Here is an 18765-nt window from a genome sequence, read left to right on the forward strand (position 1 = left end):
TGTGCAATGCATCTACTTGATTCATACTTCTTACTAAGAATTAAGACAAGGAATTCATATGATTCGCATATTCATATTCGTATTCAGAAGTGATTCATGCCAGGCTCCACTCTGAATATCTTAGATCTAGATGATCTTCTAAGTTTCTGGCTTTGTCAGCGGTTATTGCATTTTTATGCTCATGTTGTTTGCTATTTTTATCGCTTTACCTTATAATAACATTTATGCAAAGTTGAATTGCTCTGCGAGCCCGAACAAAAGCCGAGCGCTGCCTACTTTGTAGGCGGAAAAAACATTTAGCAGCATTTCAGCGCTTTGTCTTCGAGAAGCTGCGCCGCCAGTTTCGAAGTTGGGTTAGTATAAATATTAACCGCCGCCGTGGTCAAAGGCAGAAGCAATTTGTGCTCCGAACCAAGAGAACCAACCAGCAAACCAAACTCAAGATGCGCGCCTTCATCGTAAGTGGTTTAAGCCAGGACCTTGTGGGACCTAAGAACTAATGGATAATCCTCGATTCCCGTAGGTCATGTGCCTGGTGGCAGTCGCCTGCGCCGATAAGCTCGGCTACAACTACCAGCCCGTGGGCCACTCCAGCTCCGGACTGTCATTTGCTCCAGGAAGTGGCAGCATTGGAGGTGGATCCATTGGCGGAGGCTCCATTGGCGGAGGCTCCATTGGCGGAGGCTCCCTTGGAGGCGGTTCCCTTGGATCCATTGGAGGAGGAAGCATTGGCGGTGGCCTCATCGGAGGTGGTTCCATCGGAGGCGGCTCTATTGGAGGCGGATCCCTCGGTGGTGGTTCCATCGGCGGTGGTCTTGACTCCGGTCTCGGTGGCTTGAGCGGTCTTGGTGGTCTGGGAGGTGGCGATGCTCTGAGCGCCCCCGTCTCCTACAACGCCCCCGCTCCCCAGGCCGAGCTCGAGAAGGAGTTCTTCACCTACACCGCTAACGAGCAGGACTTCGATGAGCCTCAGGAACTCGAGCGTGTTGCCAGCTCCGTGAACAAGGGTCTGCGCGTGGTCTTCATCAAGGGACCCGAGAACCGTGGCCTGGAGAACGCCGCCCTGGCCCTGGCCAAGCAGGCTGCCCAGCAGGAGACCGCCATCTACGTCCTGAACAAGCAGGCCGACATCGGAGATCTCGCCCAGAAGCTGAACGCCATCAAGAGCAACTCGAACAACAAGCCCGAGGTGCACTTCGTCAAGTACAGGACCCAGGAGGATGCTGCCAACGCCCAGCGCGCCATCCAGTCGCAGTACGACCAGCTGGGAGGATCCTCCCAGGCCCACAACGGTGGAGTGGCCTCCGCCCTGAACTTCGCCTCCGCCGGTCCCGTCCAGAAGGCCCAGGCCCAGATCCCCGAGAACTCCTACCTGCCCACTTCCATCTTCCGTCGTCGTTTGTAAACACTTCCCAACGACTTCGTGATGAAGAAGTAGCCTGTCCTTGTTAAAACTTATTGTTGAAACCTATTGATAAATAATATAAAAATTGAAAATCAATCTATTCTGTATTATTATTTACTGAAATATTTTTGGGTAATCAAATAATCGTCAGCATTGCATTTTAAGAACTCAAATTGACTTTGGAATTCATCTGTAGGAACATTAAAAATGTATTTAAAAATATGTGTGATAAATATTGGTTAAATATTAAAAATAAAACTTCTTGGCACTTGTTTTTGAAAACAAAAACATTTTTAAAATAAAAACTTTTATATCAGTATAAAAATTAAGAACAATAACATATATTATATATATCGTTTATCCTAGAAGTAATATTCCTTTAAATATTTCGAAAGCCCACTTGACCCCTAATGACCTTGACGATTAATATTCTTCAAAACATAAATATATTTCTTCTTTTCAAGGACCTTTAGCTAACATATAAAGTTGGTTAAAGTTCTTGGCGAAAAAAGTAGAAGTACTTCCGCATATTTTTAGTTTAAGTTTAATTAAACAAAAGATGCAAAATGTTAACTAATAACGTATTGTGTTCACCGCTTATAAAATAAGTTTCCTAATAAATAAATAATAAATGCAAAAATCCGAATCAATGACCTGGGGGCGGCGTTTCAAACACCTCATTAGGCGGATTGCCAAATTTGGCGCTTGCATCAGGCCCACAAATCAGAACTAAACAGATGTGTCGAAAACGATTATGGTGACTAAACGATTGTAGCTGGGGTCGGAAAACCCAAGTGCAGATGTCCTACATAAAACGAGCTCTTAGCCTTGCCGAAGAATTTGTGAAAAATATTTATTTATTTAATATAATACCTAATTATGACCCATCTGCATGATAAACTCATTCCGATGTGCTCGCGACATATTAATTTTATAATTTAATATGAATTCTTGTAAAATATTGGACGAAACTCGAAATATTTGAATAACCCACCGCGACGGTGTCTCACTGCCCATTCAAACGCAACGAAAAAATTCCACACCGAACATTAAAAAAACCGAGGAAGCAAAAACCTTTGTAGGCGGCAAAACACACTGGCTTCAAAGAGATCTCCGTGCATCGCTGACGCCGCCGCGGCGGTATCTTTTTGTCTTTATCAGCCTCCAAGATGGATTTGTATAAATAATAAAGATCGCTCCTAGCCAGAGACACAAGCAAATCGTACACCAAAAGCAAAAGAACCAGCCCAAATCAGCTCAAGATGCGCGCCTTTATCGTAAGTAGAGCGGTCGAGGACTCCAAGGATTAAAAAAGGATAACATTTATACTTAAATGATCTTTAACAGGTCATGTGCCTGGTGGCAGTCGCCTGCGCCGATAAGCTCGGCTACAACTACCAGCCGGTGGGTCACTCCAGCTCGGGTCTGTCCTTTGCTCCAGGAAGTGGCAGCATTGGAGGTGGAGCCATTGGCGGAGGCTCCATTGGCGGAGGCTCCATTGGAGGAGGCTCCATTGGAGGCGGTTCCCTTGGATCCATTGGAGGAGGAAGCATTGGCGGTGGCCTCATCGGAGGTGGTTCCATCGGAGGCGGCTCTATTGGAGGCGGATCCCTCGGTGGTGGTTCCATCGGCGGTGGTCTTGACTCCGGTCTCGGTGGCTTGAGCGGTCTTGGTGGTCTGGGAGGTGGCGATGCTCTGAGCGCCCCCGTCTCCTACAATGCCCCCGCTCCCCAGGCCGAGCTCGAGAAGGAGTTCTTCACCTACACCGCCAACGAGCAGGACTTCGATGAGCCCCAGGAACTCGAGCGCGTTGCCAGCTCCGTGAACAAGGGTCTGCGCGTGGTCTTCATCAAGGGACCCGAGAACCGTGGCCTGGAGAACGCCGCCCTGGCCCTGGCCAAGCAGGCTGCCCAGCAGGAGACCGCCATCTACGTCCTGAACAAGCAGGCCGACATCGGAGATCTCGCCCAGAAGCTGAACGCCATCAAGAGCAACTCGAACAACAAGCCCGAGGTGCACTTCGTCAAGTACAGGACTCCCGAGGACGCCGCCAACGCCCAGCGCGCCATCCAGTCGCAGTACGACCAGCTGGGAGGATCCTCCCAGGCTCATGATGGTGGCGTGGCCCCCGCCCTGAACTTCGCCTCCGCCGGTCCCGTCCAGCGCGCCCAGGCTCAGATCCCCGAGAACTCCTACCTGCCCACCTCGGTCTTCCGTCGCCTGCGCATCTAGAGAGGATTCCCTGGAATTTTAATACTTAAGCTACAAATACCTACTGAAGAACACCATCTTCCTGTTACACGTTGTTGACTAATGCATAATTCCACCAATAAATTTGAAATTTAAAAACGAAAACTCGAACAAAGGTCGTCTTTATACCACAAAGTGTTTTATAGAGTGGCGTTTTTATTGCTCTTGGGCCATAGAAGCTAATGGTGCATTAAATCCGCCTTGTTCGGCTAGTTTAAACTTAAACAGTGCCCTTCAGACTATAAATACCGAGATATCGCAGAGACGACATCAAGATAAGGAAGGTGGATCAAAGCAGGTTTCCTTTATGAGACTTGGCCAATATTTTGAGATGCCGAATGACTTTCCATACAAATCGCCGGACTAATTGCCTGACACAGTCCCCGACTGGCACGCCGCCAGATTAATTGTCTACAAGATTAGATCCACCCACTTGGCATCAGTATCGGGGGAAGCATTAATATCCGACTCCCGGCTCGAAGTCAGGAACTGGTTCTCCGGCGACGACAGCCCAAGGTCGCTGAGATGACAACCACTGTTAGGTGACCTGGTTTCCAAATTCCGTGAGTGTGTGTCACGTACAATTAGAAAGGAATCTCAAGTGCGAGACCCACATACGAAGGCAATGAAGATTTATGCCCAATCGAAACCTGATTAGCCATAAAAACAAAGTCTAATCATTAATTTTATTAAGCTGCCGATCACTTTTTTGTTGAAATCATTAACAAATAAGCGGTTCTGTATACATATTCAGGCAAATATAACAAAACAATCGTCTGGCTGTTTGTTTTTGGTGCATAAATTATAAGCCAATTATGGGTGAATCACGATGCTTCGGAAAACGACTGGACTCGCACTCTCGAAATCGGAACCGCATCTCAAGAGTCGGCGCGATTGAAGCTACCCTTTGCTCAAAACAATGTGTTAAATGTGTTAAGAGCGAAATTATGTTAGCAGATTAACAGCATTCCGAAAACCCGATGGCCAATAGCCACTGGCCATTCACGACTCACAGTTCGCGGCGATTGGTGAGCGGAGATCGATGATGATCGCCGTGCTCCGCCGGCGGAGGAACCCCGAAGCCCGACTACTTGGACGGCTCAATTGACTAGATTTTCTAGTCTAATTTTAAACGCCGCCGCGTTGGCGGTATAAAAGGTAGATAATGAATGCCATATTATTCATTCCTCTAGAACACTCTGTGGGCGATAGGTCTATAATATGCGAGCTCTTATTGTTCTAACCCTTGTGGCGGCCGCAAGTGCCGGAAGTTTGTCCGGATACAATTACGGACAGGGGGCAGCGACCAGTATTGGAGGCGGTGGTGGTTCCATCAGTCCTGCCCTCTCGGGACCCGTGAGCTATAATGCCGCTCCCCAGGCTGGGGTCACCAAGGAGTTCTATAGCTTCTATGCCAACGATGCCGACTTCGAGGATCGCGAGGGCCTGCAGAGGGCGTTGGCCACCATCAAGAAGAACGTCCGTGTGATCTTCATCAAGTCGCCGGAGAACCGTGGCTACGAGAACGCCGTTCTGGCCCTGGCCAAGCAGGCTGCCCAGCAGCAGACGGCCATCTATGTGCTCCACAAGCAGACCGACATCAACGAGCTGGCCCAGAAGTTCAATGCCGTGCGCCAGAGCGCCAACAAGAAGCCCGAGGTGCACTTCGTCAAGTACAGGACTCCCGAGGATGCGGCCAATGCCCAGAAGGCCATCCAGTCGCAGTACGATCAGCTGGGCGGCTCCAGCCAGTCCATCAATGGCGGAGTGGCCAACGCCATCAACTTCGCCTCCCAAGGAGCAGCTCCTGCGAAGAGCGCCCATCTACAGGTGCCCCAGAGCAACTACCTGCCCGCCTCCATCCTCAACCGCCTCCGTCACTAGTCAGTCCCCTTGTTATACCTTGTTGTCGAATAAAATTATTTAGTTTGGTTACGTAAAAGATATGTTTTATTTCGTGATACAAAATATAAATATATTTAAAAATAAATTATATAAAATATTAGTTAATCTGATAATAGGCTTACCAACCATAACACGTTTGATTCTTCTTTGTAAGATATGATCCTCTACGTTTTGACTTCAGATCTTTATCTTAACTTTTGATGTTTATGATTTTGCTATTTCAGGTACTTTTCTTTTTTCGTAACGACTTTAAATCTTAAAAATAAAAAACATAAGATCGAACTATTTTATATTATCTCATGATCTTTATCAAAAGGCTTACACAAAGGCCCCACTATGTATACTACATATTTTTTATAAACCAAAGCAAAACCATTCATTTTCAAAGATACATACATACCTAGGTTACTTACCTGTAATAAACTAAATTACATTTTATTGCGAAAAAAACGCACCTCTCCTTAGTATAATTTTCAAAGTGTAATTCCTAGAATGCACTTAATGGTTTTGGGCTTTGATATATTAAAATGCAGAAAGTATTTTTTTTGCCTCCAACTTGTTTTCGCTTTCAAAGTTTGAAAGAAAAATATTTCGCGGGAATAAATCTGAACTTGCCAACTTACTTCCCCCATTAAACTCAGCCACCAAAGTTTATGGGTGCCCAAACACGCAAGTAGTAAAGTGGTTTAAAATTTAAGAACTGAATTTATTTAAGCATTAGTCAACAATAACTAGGATTTAAAATCAGTCGAAGATCGCTGGCGTTTTCTCGATTCGGTGAGGAACGAAGGGGAGCGACCTAGACGCGACGGAAGACCGAAGAGGGCAGGTAGGAGTTGTCGGGGCTCTGGGCGGCGGCCTGACGCACTGGGCCGGCGGAGGCGAAGTTCAGGACGGGGGCGACACCGCCGTTGTGGGCCTGGCTGGAGCCTCCCAGCTGGTCGTACTGCGACTGGATGGCGCGCTGGGCGTTGGCGGCGTCCTCGGGAGTCCTGTACTTGACAAAGTGCACCTCGGGCTTGTTGTTGTTGTTGCTGCGGATGGCGTTCAGCTTGTTGGCCAGGTCTCCGATGTCGGCCTGCTTGTTCAGGACGTAGATGGCGGTCTCCTGCTGGGCAGCCTGCTTGGCCAGGGCCAGGGCGGCGTTCTCCAGGCCACGGTTCTCGGGTCCCTTGATGAAGACCACGCGCAGGGCCTTGTTCAGGGCGGAGGAGACCTTCTCCAGCTGCTGGGGCTCATCGAAGTCCTGCTCGTTGGCGGTGAAGGTGAAGAACTCCTTCTCCAGCTCGGCGGCGGGGGCAGGGGCGTTGTAGGAGACGGGGGCGCTGAGGGCTTCACCGCCACCGATGCTGCCAATGCCGCCAAGACCGCCAAGACCGCCCAGACCAGCTCCGCTGGCAATGCTGCCTCCCAGGGAGCCGCCTCCCAGAGAGCCTCCAATGCTACCGCCTCCAATGCTGCCGCCTCCAATGCTGCCAATGGATCCTCCTCCAATGCTGCCAATGGAGCCGCCTCCGATGGAACCTCCTCCAATGGAGCCACCTCCAATGGAGCCTCCTCCAATGGATCCTCCTCCAATGGATCCTCCTCCAATGCTGCCACTTCCTGGAGCAAAGGACAGTCCGGAGCTGGAGTGGCCCACGGGCTGGTAGTTGTAGCCCAGCTTATCGGCGCAGGCGACTGCCACCAAGCACATAACCTGTGGACGGACAAACAACCATTATAATCCTTGCGTTCGTATCCTCCGGGGAGTCTCTCCTCATGGTCCACCGATCTTTGCTATACTTACAATGAAAGCACGCATTTTGTATTTAGTTCTTTGACTTCGACCACTCGGCTGTGTCTGACGTTTGCAACACCGAAAGGTCCAATATTTATACGAAAAGCGACGATCGGTGTCACTAGACTGCGCTCAAGTTCATGCAGACTTACCACTCTTGTTGTTGCTGGCTTGAAGCATTTTTTGGTAACTTCTTCGGCAGCTTTTGTCTCTTGAAATGCTATCCACCTTCGAAGAGACGTCGCTGGTGCGATAAAACAATGGCCAAGTCGCCGTGAACAAAGCGCATCGATATCTTGCCGCCCTATTCTTGCAAATGCTCGTCGTCGACTTTATGCAAATCTATTCCCCCCGAACTCGCAGTACCAAAATGTATGCGGGCAGAAGACCTAGACCCATCAGCGCTGTAATCCAATGGAGCAGGCAGTAGATGGGCAGGCCAGAAAGCTGAAAACTCGTTTGGCAAAAGCCACTATAAATGGTCATGCTTTCGGTAAATGAAATGATTTTCTTCATATTTTTTATATGCTAAAACATTTGGCGGAGAGCAGCTGAAACGAGTTCGAAAACGACTCGGTTTTTCTACACTTTTTAGTTAGTTAGTCCAGCCGCATATTTCTAGCTGGGAATTCCCAGCGATTATTGCGTCCCCCTTTGGTATTTGGAATACATATGGTATACGTCTGGTGTTTGGTTATAGGGTTCGGGTTCAGGTTCGGGCTTGGGCTTGGGTGTGGGTTTTGGCCATTCGATATGAGGCGTTGGGCGCAACAATGGCTCCGAAATGGATAGAAATCAATTTTCGCCAGCCTTTTTTGCGCATCCATTCATTCATATCCGTACAGCCATCCATCTATCTACCACTCCGTCCATCCATCTGTGCGACGCTCTTCGCCCGGCCATTTAACCTGTGGCAAGAGCACGGATTTGCAAAATAGAAGCCATAAAGTTAACAACCGTTGCGACCTTGGCGGTTTTTTCTCTGTTTTTTACTGTTGACCAGCACCCGTAGCTACTCGGAATTCGGCGGTAATCAGCTGGCGCCAGGCGTCCATTTAATCTGATCAGCGATTATCACGTTTTTCATCATGGTTTATTGATATCATAAAAATTATTGTTTTTTTCTCAACATTTTGGCACAGCTTGGTGGCACAGGGGGGGGCCAGAAAACTGATTTGATTTGCATAATTAAAGAGCAGCATCGCAGAAATACCCAAGATCCATATTTAAGATAGCCGAAAACGATTTGCAAATCAATGGTGGCGAATCGCGGTTATGACTAAGATGTTGATTGATATCACGGTTAACTATAGCGATGAGTAACTGAGGAAATCCGCTTGGGCTCCCAGCCATGATATCACTTTGTGTGTTCTATATCTGATGATGCTGTGTGTGGTATATGGGGTCCATACTCCCCGCTTCGGCCAGAATCCAATCAAGATTCACACTCGAGGCAATAACCCAAAGTCAAAAACAATTTGTCTCGGCTGGGCCCCACCTTTTGGCCACTGCCAACTGTTGCGGCCCGTGGATTGGTCAGTCTCGGCCAAGTCAATCTCGCTGGTGGCAATGTCATATGCAAACTAAACAAATGTAAACATAATAAAGCAAGCCAGCCGCAGTTTCAAGGTCTCGGGCGCCACACGCACATAAAAGATGCACGCAGCAGCGACATAAAAAGCGGTCGAAATGCGGGGAAGAGTTTCCAGCTCGGAGTCGAAGATAATAGCGGTCGGTGTCGGCTCGAAAGACGTTGGCGTATCAATAAATAAATAAAATCCGGCCCAGCCGGCCGAAGAAGAAAAAACCGAATCGAACTCCGGGAGGGAATTTCTAGCCACGCTTTATGCAAATGGCCTTTCGGGTCAATCGATCTATTTACAAAATCTGTCACTGTTTATTATTTCTTTCATTATTTTGCATCTCCCTCTCTGTTCCGGACAAGCCATATTATTTTATTGCCATTGTTGGGAGCGCTTGAAATTGTGCATTTAATTTATGCGAATACTCGAATATTCGAGCCTCACCTGGCCGGGTGTCAAGAGCGGGCGGTGCCTTTCAGGTGCAAAAATCCAATCGAATCTGTCGCCTCGCCATAAATTGGAGCATTAGTAATTTCCTTAAATCACAAGCTTCAGCCACGCAAAAGGCCCAGTTAAACGAGTTTGTTTGCTTCTTGCCTTTCTTCTGCAGAAATGTTTGCAGCTGCCGGCTTTTGAGAACTCTTTTACGAGCGCCCAGCTTTTTGTTCTATTCTATTATTTTCTTGATTCGATTCGTTGTTTTTGTTTCCAAATTGTTTCCGCATACCTGGCGAATCTGTTCTGGCCAAAAAAGCTGACTGGCTAGCCGCAAAACCGTTTCTGTCTGCAAAAAAGGAGAAAAAACATCGAGATATATGCAAATATATTAAATTTGATATGCAAAGAGCCGATATCAATTATTGCGAGCGCAAAAGCCCGAACCAAAGCGAACCGAACTGAAACTAAACTAAAGCTTATGCTAAAAAAGAGCGATGTTTTTTAAAAACCCGGCCGAGAGTGCTGAAAGGAATAAATCAAATCAAATTTCGCCGAGCTGGCCAATTTGTTTAGCAAATTGTGTTAGCGATAAAAACTTTTTGTATTGACAATCAAACGGCAACGACGACAGATGCTGATTATTATATTGCGTATTTATACATGTGGTGTTTTTTCGCGCACACGCCTAAGTGGTCCAGATTATTTATTAAAAAGATGAGCATAAAAGAGATTTCTGTTAATCAGCCGAAAAAGCCCCGGGAAATTGACACCAGGCAGTCAAAAAACGGCCAAAACAAGAGGCAAAAATCCTGATATATCTCTAGAGCTAAAGCAAAAAGCAAGCGAAATAAATTCTCAGCTTATTGTGCGATCCTTGGCGCCCGCAAGTAGGCAATAAATTATTTTCGAGGCCTCCTCAGCACGCATCGTGGGCCAAAAACACGAAATTCCCCGCTGTACATGTGGCATAGTGCGCCGCTTGAGCTCTCCATTTTATTTTAATTGCAGGCCTGCCTTTTTCGCCTAATGCCGGCTTAATGTCCCAGTTTTCAGGATACTACGCTACTCTTTACGACCAACGGCATGGTCCCAGTGCAAATTGTCGTTTAATTTATTAAGCAGCGACTGTGCCGGCTTTTAATATGAATATGTGTGCGAGCAAAACACTAATTACAGATCCACCAGGCCCCAGCTCTGCAAAAACATGTGTATATAGTAATTAGAAAATAAGAACACATAGGCGTAAATATTGCGCCAGTTCGCGTCTCGCTGGCTCGACATAAATTTGGCGCAACGCTGCTTATACGTAATGAAAGACCTAGAGCAGACCTACGGAATGGATCTGCTTTCTGGGGAAAATCAGGTATAAGGCGAGGCCAGCCGCGTCCGAAAACTGGTTGACCCAACTATCACCTGGCTGACCTGGTCTTTCCCAGTCCATTTCCATAAGCCCCCCTAGCTCTGGCCCCTCTCCCCGCAAATTTATCGGCAACTTGAACTTGAAGATGTCGCCATGCCCATTTGCATTTCTAATGAAAACGTCACCAGAACTCGACGCTCCGGTGGTCTTGGAGATTTCGAAGCTTTTGTCTTTGGGTCGAGCGTAGAATTAACATATTTACATAATACCCACTAGGTGCACCCCGTTGAGTGGCTGTTGTTGTGTGAAATATGCCGAGACTCGGGCTTAATTGAGGCAAATATTTTCAGGAAGGCTTAATGCTTTCTTGTCATTTCCTAAGTACATTTCGGGCCAAGTGCCTAATGTTTCCACAGGGCGAGGAGTGCTTGCCTGTTGACAATAATTTGGATTTTTAGCATGCTCTCGCCACTCGTGTTGCTAAATATTTTTGCAAGTAATTCCACCAGCTCGTTGGGAATTTGATTTTATGGCATGCTTGACTTTAACGAAGAACCAAGGAGTGCGTACACTTGATATGCTTTAAGAACGGAGCTGCCCATATTGGGTATTCCTGCTGGAACCGCCCTGTTTATGCGCTGCACATGACAATGAGCGCGAGTCGTGGGCCCACGCCGGGATATCGCCCATTGGCCGCACTTGTCACGTCCGAGTCAATGGGCATGGTCTCGGGAAACGGCAGGGGTCAGGGGTTACGAGGCCCGGCGAGCGCGTTAAGTGATGCCGCGTTGCTCCGTTAAAAGTGACTTTAGCACGTGTGCCGTCCACGTCAGATCAGCATCGGCAGCAGCTTTTCCTACGCACCAAAACCAACTTCTCGAAAGAAGTAGCAAACGATCTAATAACAATTCCTGGAACGTCCCTTCGCCTTGTGTGCACTCGCCGGCCCTTCAAGACGGCGTTGCGTGGTTTAATCAATCAGCAAACTAGTTGCACGTGCTCCTAGATGCTTCGATGAAACATCCTTAAAAGAGCCTCCAGCTTAGCCGGCGTAATTTATGAACTTGGTCAGGCTTATTATTGGAAATTTCATAAATTATAAGCCAAGGTTATCATGTTTGACAAACACTGAGCAGGTGAGCAGGTGACAGATCTATCAGACCCGCTGACATGCATACCACGGATGTGGATGGGAATTGGCATAGGGATAGGTGTGCCCCATCAATAAGCCCCGGGAAAGGTAGCAGTTGTTTTGGCTTCCACCGCGCGCGTCACGTTTCAAATTTATTACACGCAGAAATTCTCCAATTTGGCCAACGCCTGTCAATTTCGCTGGCGTTGTTGGCTTGTTCTTTGGCCAGGACCAAGCGTAACTATTTAATTATCCTTCCTGTATCGAGGGCCAGGCCAGGGGATTTTGTCCAGAAATCAACTCTGTTTTCGTTCCATTTGCTGGATTCCCAAAATGGTTTCCAGCTAGGCCTAATCTGGCTGGCAGTAAGCCGCCGAATGTCACTTGGCAGTCTGATTGCGAAACAAATAAAAGTGCCAGGATGGCCGGGCTGATGGGAAGGTGTCGCATTTTGGATTTCGAATAGGGGATTCTGGGCTTGGGGTTTGGGGATTCCGGTTTGGCCAACAGCAGGCCGTGACTGACGCTTATCAATATTTGCACAGTAACGAGGCGAGAATTTTTTTCGAGAGGCTTACTGAAAGGCAAATAAGAAATTTCAAAGTAATCAAAAACTCATTGTTCTGCCATCTCGCTCTAGGTCCACTCCAGCCGTCCCTCTCTTCGTCTTTTTCTTACCATCTCTGTCGATTTTCGGGATGGCAACTATATTTTTATGGCCATGCTTTGGTTATTGCAAATTGCGAAAGCAAAACGCCTTCGCACACATTGCCACTTAGCCCGGCATTCAATTGCCGTTAAGCGACCCAGAAGCACCGCACTGAGAGAAAAATCGTAACCCAAATTAAAGAAAAAAGAAGGGAAAATGTGTTCTTTACCAAAGTTTTTGCCTTCCCATTTATTTGATTTATTTTTAAAAGCATGCTTCTAGGTGGTTTGAAATCTCTTCTGCCTAATTTTTCAAACGATTTACTACCAAAAAATTAACACACCTTTTTGGCAGCATACTTTTAGGTGCCCTTTTAATTGCTTTGAAAACTCCAGCGAATTCTTTAGAACCATTCGCAGTGGCTAATAGGCTTAAGCGTACTTTTTCTCAGTTTTGAAAAGTATTCCTTGGAACTATTTTGTTTTTCTGTGTGCAACCACAGTAACAACGGCGGTGGCAACAATAATAACAACAATGAGCAGGCTCCCGAACACGCCCCACGATTTCGCCACGCCTCGCAAAGTTTTGAAAGAAATTTTTGTGCGGCAAGACGTTTTTATGTTTATAGTGTCCGCCCCACCATTGACACTTGTTATGAGCGGAGAGTGTGGCCTCCTGGATGGCATTCTGTATTTTGTATTCTGTATTTCGTATTTTGTTCGCGCACTGTTCGCTCGCTTTGTTCGCCTTTATATTTATTTATATGAAAAGTTTGGCTAGCAATTTGCGAGTACATAAAAGAAATTTGTTTTACGCTCTGCTATTTTGTAAAATTGCCACTTAAGCTTAAAGCGGTTGGAGTGGATTCGAGCCCATGCCCACTCTACGTGACTCTAACGGCGGCGCGAGTTTAATAAGCAGTTAAAAAAGTGTTGCCTGCTTGTAGGCGCTTCCGCTTGTCAACCGCCAGATAAACGCAGCGAAATTTATTACCAGCTCCCCGGAATCACAGGAATTGCAGCTGTGATTGTACCAAAATGGATGTCATTTGGCTTTGATGGGTCTCTTCTGGTCGCGGGGGCGGCGGACCGATAAGCAAAGTCTCCCCGAGATTGGCACATGGTAATGACTTTATTAATGCGCAGACAGGCGACGACCATCTAGAGCATTCCAGACATAAACATGATTAATGTCGCAGTAGCTCTAGTACCGGGCACCTCGGGGAGAAATAATGACACATTGCCATTGCTGGGCTGCGATTCAGACAACAATTCACTTCACTTTAACGGTCTATGTGTGGTTTTCGTTCGTTCCTTGGGCAAATATAAATTTATTGATCCAAGCAATTATCGTTAATTGGGTAAATAAACAGTATTTCAACGTTCCAATGAAAGGGCACTCGGGTGAGTGGATGTCATTGTCCTGCGAGCAGTGTGTAGTGTCCAGTGTCCTGCCAGGCAAAAAAGGGCGGAAACGAAAAACAAAAACACGAAAGGTATCATTAAGTTCAGTCTGACGTGAAATTCAAGTCCTCGGTGGCTTAAAGTTGCGCAGCAAAAGTGAAAAAGCCAACTACGAGCTGGCCGTAAGAGGCACTAAATCAAAACTGCAAGTGGAGACTGCACAGTGGGGCCTGCCAGCTGAAGGACTCGCAATGTCCCGACTCCACTGCCCCACTTCTGTACTGCTCCACTCCTCCGCTCCGGTTACACAGACACATTGATGTATTTTATGTGCGTGCCGGGCCGAACAAGACAAACTGAGACGTGAAGAGAAATTACAACTACAAGCCGGCGTAATTTATATGCAGACATGGCCAGCACATTGTGAGACACAGCAGCAGCAGCAGAAGGACTCGCCTCGGCCAAAGGACTCGCCGGGCAGGACTATACAGTGCGGAGGAGTCGGAAAATCGAAGCAAAGTGCTCTCAAAAATATTGTAGCGAAACTGCCACACGGCAAAAAACGATATGCCGCCCCATCTTAAAACATCAACGGAAATTTGCATGCCTCTGCGAACTCGTGAATATTCACGAATTCGCCTCCTCCTCGGCAGTGCATAAATGTCATATTGATATTTGATCGATACACAATGGTCGTAAACATAAAGAGTAGCATTGTGATGTTAATAAAAATTTGTCAATTCAAACTCGTTTGGATTTATACCTGAAACACTGAGCAGGGATTAAAAACACACGCCATTTGTTATGGAAAATATAATAAGCCGGATAATTTTATGATTTTTAATTATTTCTTTAATCAACTTTATTCGGGCTTATAAATATTTAACATATATAAATAAAAAATATATTTATTTTAAATATTTTTTATCGATGAAGATGTTATAAGGTATTAAAATATTGTATATTTTTTACAGAAGCCGCATCTAATAAAAATGTTCTAGATTTTTCACTATTTTAAATAGCATTTTTTATGAAATTTATAAGATTTATGCCAATATTTTCCAGATATCTTAATATATTTTTCTTTGCCAGAATTTCTCCATTAATTTTCCCAGTGCACTGCCACAACGAATCTGAGTCCGAATGCGAATCCCTGTGCGGGTTCGAGCACGGATACGTGGATGTGGCACGAGCACTGGAGCCGGAGAGTATGAATGCCACTTGCTGCTCTTAATGCAATGCAAAACTTTGCGGTTGCTCAATTTAAAAAGTAAACAAAAAAGCTACGGCATGAATTTTTATGATATGCAAATGACGGCCCCCGTTGACCACACCCACTGTGGAATGTATTCACTCTTGAATTTATATAGATTTTATACATGTGCGTGGGCCACAAAAGTCAGAGATGCCGGGGGAGCAACAACAATTAAATGTTGATTAGACACCGAGTGAGTGACCGCAGTGGAATCGGACGGACCTCGCCCCTTCGAATGTCAGTTTGCAGTATTTGGGCCAATATTTCACAGGCCCTCGCCGCACATCATCAATTTGCGATGACAGTTGGCCCGCCCCAAGGACCTGTATGTCGCACATCGGCCATGTATATGCCCCCTCTGTGGGCTCCAGAGCAAATAAATGAAATCAGGAGTCGCTGCTCAAAGGAGGGCCTTCGCCTTGCGCCCGCACAATTCGCACTCCTTGCTGTTGCGGTGCATAAAATAAAGACGCTGCGCGGCACATAAAGATTTCCACCGCCCGGCAGTTCAATTGTTTCAACCACCCAATTCACCCTCACAATGCGCTCGATAAAATTTACAATGTGCGTATTTACGGTGCGAAAATGCTGGCACATCCGAATGCGTTTGCTATGGATTGAATTTACAATTCAGAGTGGGTCATTTGGGGCAGGATGCCTGCCTGCAGCATTTCTGGCATCGGGTGTCCTTGCGCAACTTGGTAATACCCGAAAAGGGTGAAACCCGCCCCTTTTTCGGACAGCTCCTAATTGCCAGAATTTATGAAATGCAATTTTTAGCCGCCCCCCTGACTGTCGCCCGGAAAAAGTGCTAAGTCAGCTCGCATGGTGTTGCGAATATTTTGCGGTGCCCTGTGTGTGGGCTGGGTGTGTGTACCTGGCACATATCCTCCCGCAGGACACGTCAGCAGCAGCTGCAGTCCTGCAATTTTAAATAATTAAAAGCCAAGCTGCCCGGGTGCGACACCCCTTGAAATATCTGGCCTTGTGTGGGCGGGGCGTAATCCTGATTCCCACTCCTCAAACAGGGGAAACAAATGAATCTCATTTCCGACAAATTTGAGCTAAAAGATTTGCCAGCCAAATTGCTTAACTTAAGTCCGCTGACAACTTATTTGTTGGCGCTGTCGCATTTGCTGGTCTACGGCAAAGCCGCAACTAATTACAACAAAATTGTCATTAGTTTCAACTTGTCGGCGGCCGCAGGACGGACAAAGTTTTTGTTCATGTTTTGCCACTTAGTCGTTCTTGGTTCTGCCGCCTCCTGCCGCAGCCCCCTCCCTCAGCCATTTCCATCGCCATTCTGCAGTCGTAATTTTTTTGCGCGCTTCCGTTTCCGTTCGCCATTGCCACATTCCCGTTCCATCTTCGCCATTTTGGAACGCTGCCAGCGAGAGGCATGCACTTGACTTTTATGGGGCAGAGGCGCTGGGAAGGGGGGCCTGCATTTATAGAGTCGTTCCGGCTGCTTCCTGTCGCTTGGGCCCCTGCTGCAACAGTTGGCATTGACCACATTGGCCGGCGCAACAAGTTGCACATTTCACCTGCCATAACGAGAAAATTAATTAACAAATTTGAATGTCTTGTTTTGTCAGCCCAATATCTCCAGGCGTCCATTCATATACTTGACAACTTCAATTACCTCGACCAGCGCTGGAGGGTAAATAAAATGCATAAAATGCATACATAAAGTGCTTTCAAGCTGCCGCATTTCTGCCAAAGGGTTTCGCCAGCAAAAATATTGAACGATTTTTCACTTTGGCTCTTTTATCTGTCTGCAGCAGCTGCTGCAGCGGAAATTCATCGCTTAAATTCGATTTTAAAACACTCGCTTTAATATTCAAGCGGACTTGCTGTGCTCGCTCACTCGATCAAGATGATTTATTTTGCCAGGCACAAATTCCGCAACTAAAGTGCACTTAAAGGCAGAAATGGGTGCGCTTTATCAGCCGGCACAGAGCCCGCACAGCTAAAAACCAAATAGTTTTAGGGAGACAACGACGGCGACGGCGACGATGCTGCTGCTCATGCAAAATCAAAAGCAAAGTTTTTATGGGGGGCGGACGCAGAGGTCTTGGGGTCTCTGGGTTTTTCGGTTTAGAGCATATGGTCTTTTTGCGCCTGCATAGGCGACATTTGGAAACTTTTATTTGAGGAGTGCGCGCGCGTGAGCTTAAGACACTTTCGGCGCAATCCATCATTAGCTTGGAGGTTGGCGGAGCCGCAGGAGGCGATGATGAAACAGCAGCTGCAGCTCCGCGCTGGATCCTGCGTCCTTTATCCTGCAGCGACAATATTTTTCAATTTTCCGCAGCAATCGAGCGTTGATAACAAACTAATGTTGAGTGCAGCTAAGTTGCAGCTTCTGCTGCGGCTGAAACAGACAGCAAACTCAGCTGAAATCCGCCGAGCTGCCGAGCTGACTACTCTGACTGCTCTGACGAGGAATGAAAGCAGCGGGCTATCGGACCTCCATCGCGGGTTCATTTTTCTGGCGCTGAGCACAAGGACTCCGAACGCCAGGATGGCCTTACCGATGTAATGGCAATCAGCGAATTTCCATTCCCCACTGCTTTCTAGGCTACACAAAGAGGAAAAATGGGGGATTTTTAGGACAAAAATAGATATTACAGTGCTAAAATCAAGCGAGTACCTATAACTTATACAGGGATGGCCAAAAACTTAGTTAAATAATAATACAAAACACAATATTTTGCTTAAAGGAGACTTTTTTAAAAGGTTATATAATTCCATATTTTATTTTATTTTGGAACCATAAATATATTTTTTTATAAACAAATGTTTGATAATTAAAAACGTGTAGTATTATTCTCCAAAGATTCAAAGAAATATATGTATAATTTGTATTTATTTCTAGAAAATCATATATATTGCGTTATAATAAAAACCTTAAATACCAAAACCTCATAAATACCTTTAACTTCCGTCATCTTCCACATCATTAACTTTATTTCCGAAGCAGTAATGAATCAGTCGATTAAACTCAGTTGCTAAATAGTCCGCATAACTGAATGCTTAAAAGCGCCCAATAATTGCACTGGCCCATCAGGAAAGTAAGTGCATTTCGCTGGCAGCCAGTACATGTGTTCGATTCACACTCGGTTAATGTTATTTTAATTAAAATGGAATTTAAAAATATGTACGCATAGTATCTGTCCAGCGATACATATAGGCTTTATTCACTCGATTTAAAAGCCGGCTGGACATTAACCGATGGAAAACAATGGGCCTGAAATGGTCCCACCGACCACAAGCTCATCATCGTCGTCGGCGGCGGAGGATCGGGGGGATTGTCAGGAAAGGCGGTGGACAAGCCGCGGAATTGCGTTTGCCGGCGCGTATGCAGTTGTTACTGTTGCCCAGGACACCGTGTTTATTAATGAGCTGGGGAAGCGGTCCATCTGCCACATGCAGCCGAGGCGTCGTCCTCTTTGGCCGCTCCGACGCCTCCAACCAGCCACGTCCTTATCCGTCCGTATTTAAATCAGTGGCCCGGGATAATCACAATCAAAATGTATGCAAATTGAGAATGGGTGGGGGAGCTGGCCGGAGATTGGGATTGCCCGCTTGAAACCATCCAATTT

The 18765-nt window shown here is 46.5% G+C and overlaps 3 protein-coding genes across 3 annotated transcripts; 2 read left to right on the top strand and 1 right to left on the bottom strand.

Annotated features, from left to right (window-relative positions):
- Positions 1 to 410: 410 nt before the first annotated feature.
- On the top strand, positions 411 to 3760 carry LOC108025024 (glycine, alanine and asparagine-rich protein). Its single transcript, XM_017095279.2, has 4 exons — positions 411 to 458; positions 524 to 1401; positions 2598 to 2682; positions 2753 to 3760. The coding sequence occupies exons 1-4, from the start codon at positions 444 to 446 to the stop codon at positions 3635 to 3637; spliced, it is 1863 nt and encodes a 620-aa protein (XP_016950768.1). The 5' UTR covers positions 411 to 443; the 3' UTR covers positions 3638 to 3760.
- A 974-nt stretch (positions 3761 to 4734) lies between these two features.
- Positions 4735 to 5597, top strand: LOC108025319 (uncharacterized). The gene has a single exon (XM_017095730.3). The coding sequence runs from the start codon at positions 4877 to 4879 to the stop codon at positions 5537 to 5539; it is 663 nt and encodes a 220-aa protein (XP_016951219.1). The 5' UTR covers positions 4735 to 4876; the 3' UTR covers positions 5540 to 5597.
- Positions 5598 to 6245: 648 nt separating this feature from the next.
- On the bottom strand, positions 6246 to 7402 carry LOC108025314 (keratin, type I cytoskeletal 10). The gene is made up of 2 exons (XM_017095724.2): positions 7350 to 7402; positions 6246 to 7259 (listed from the first exon to the last, which is right to left on the bottom strand). The coding sequence occupies exons 1-2, from the start codon at positions 7362 to 7364 to the stop codon at positions 6360 to 6362; spliced, it is 915 nt and encodes a 304-aa protein (XP_016951213.1). The 5' UTR covers positions 7365 to 7402; the 3' UTR covers positions 6246 to 6359.
- Between the last annotated feature and the right edge of the window lie 11363 nt (positions 7403 to 18765).

Source organism: Drosophila biarmipes, chromosome 3R (assembly GCF_025231255.1).
Source record: "Drosophila biarmipes strain raj3 chromosome 3R, RU_DBia_V1.1, whole genome shotgun sequence".
NCBI classification, from domain to species: Eukaryota; Metazoa; Arthropoda; class Insecta; order Diptera; family Drosophilidae; genus Drosophila; species Drosophila biarmipes.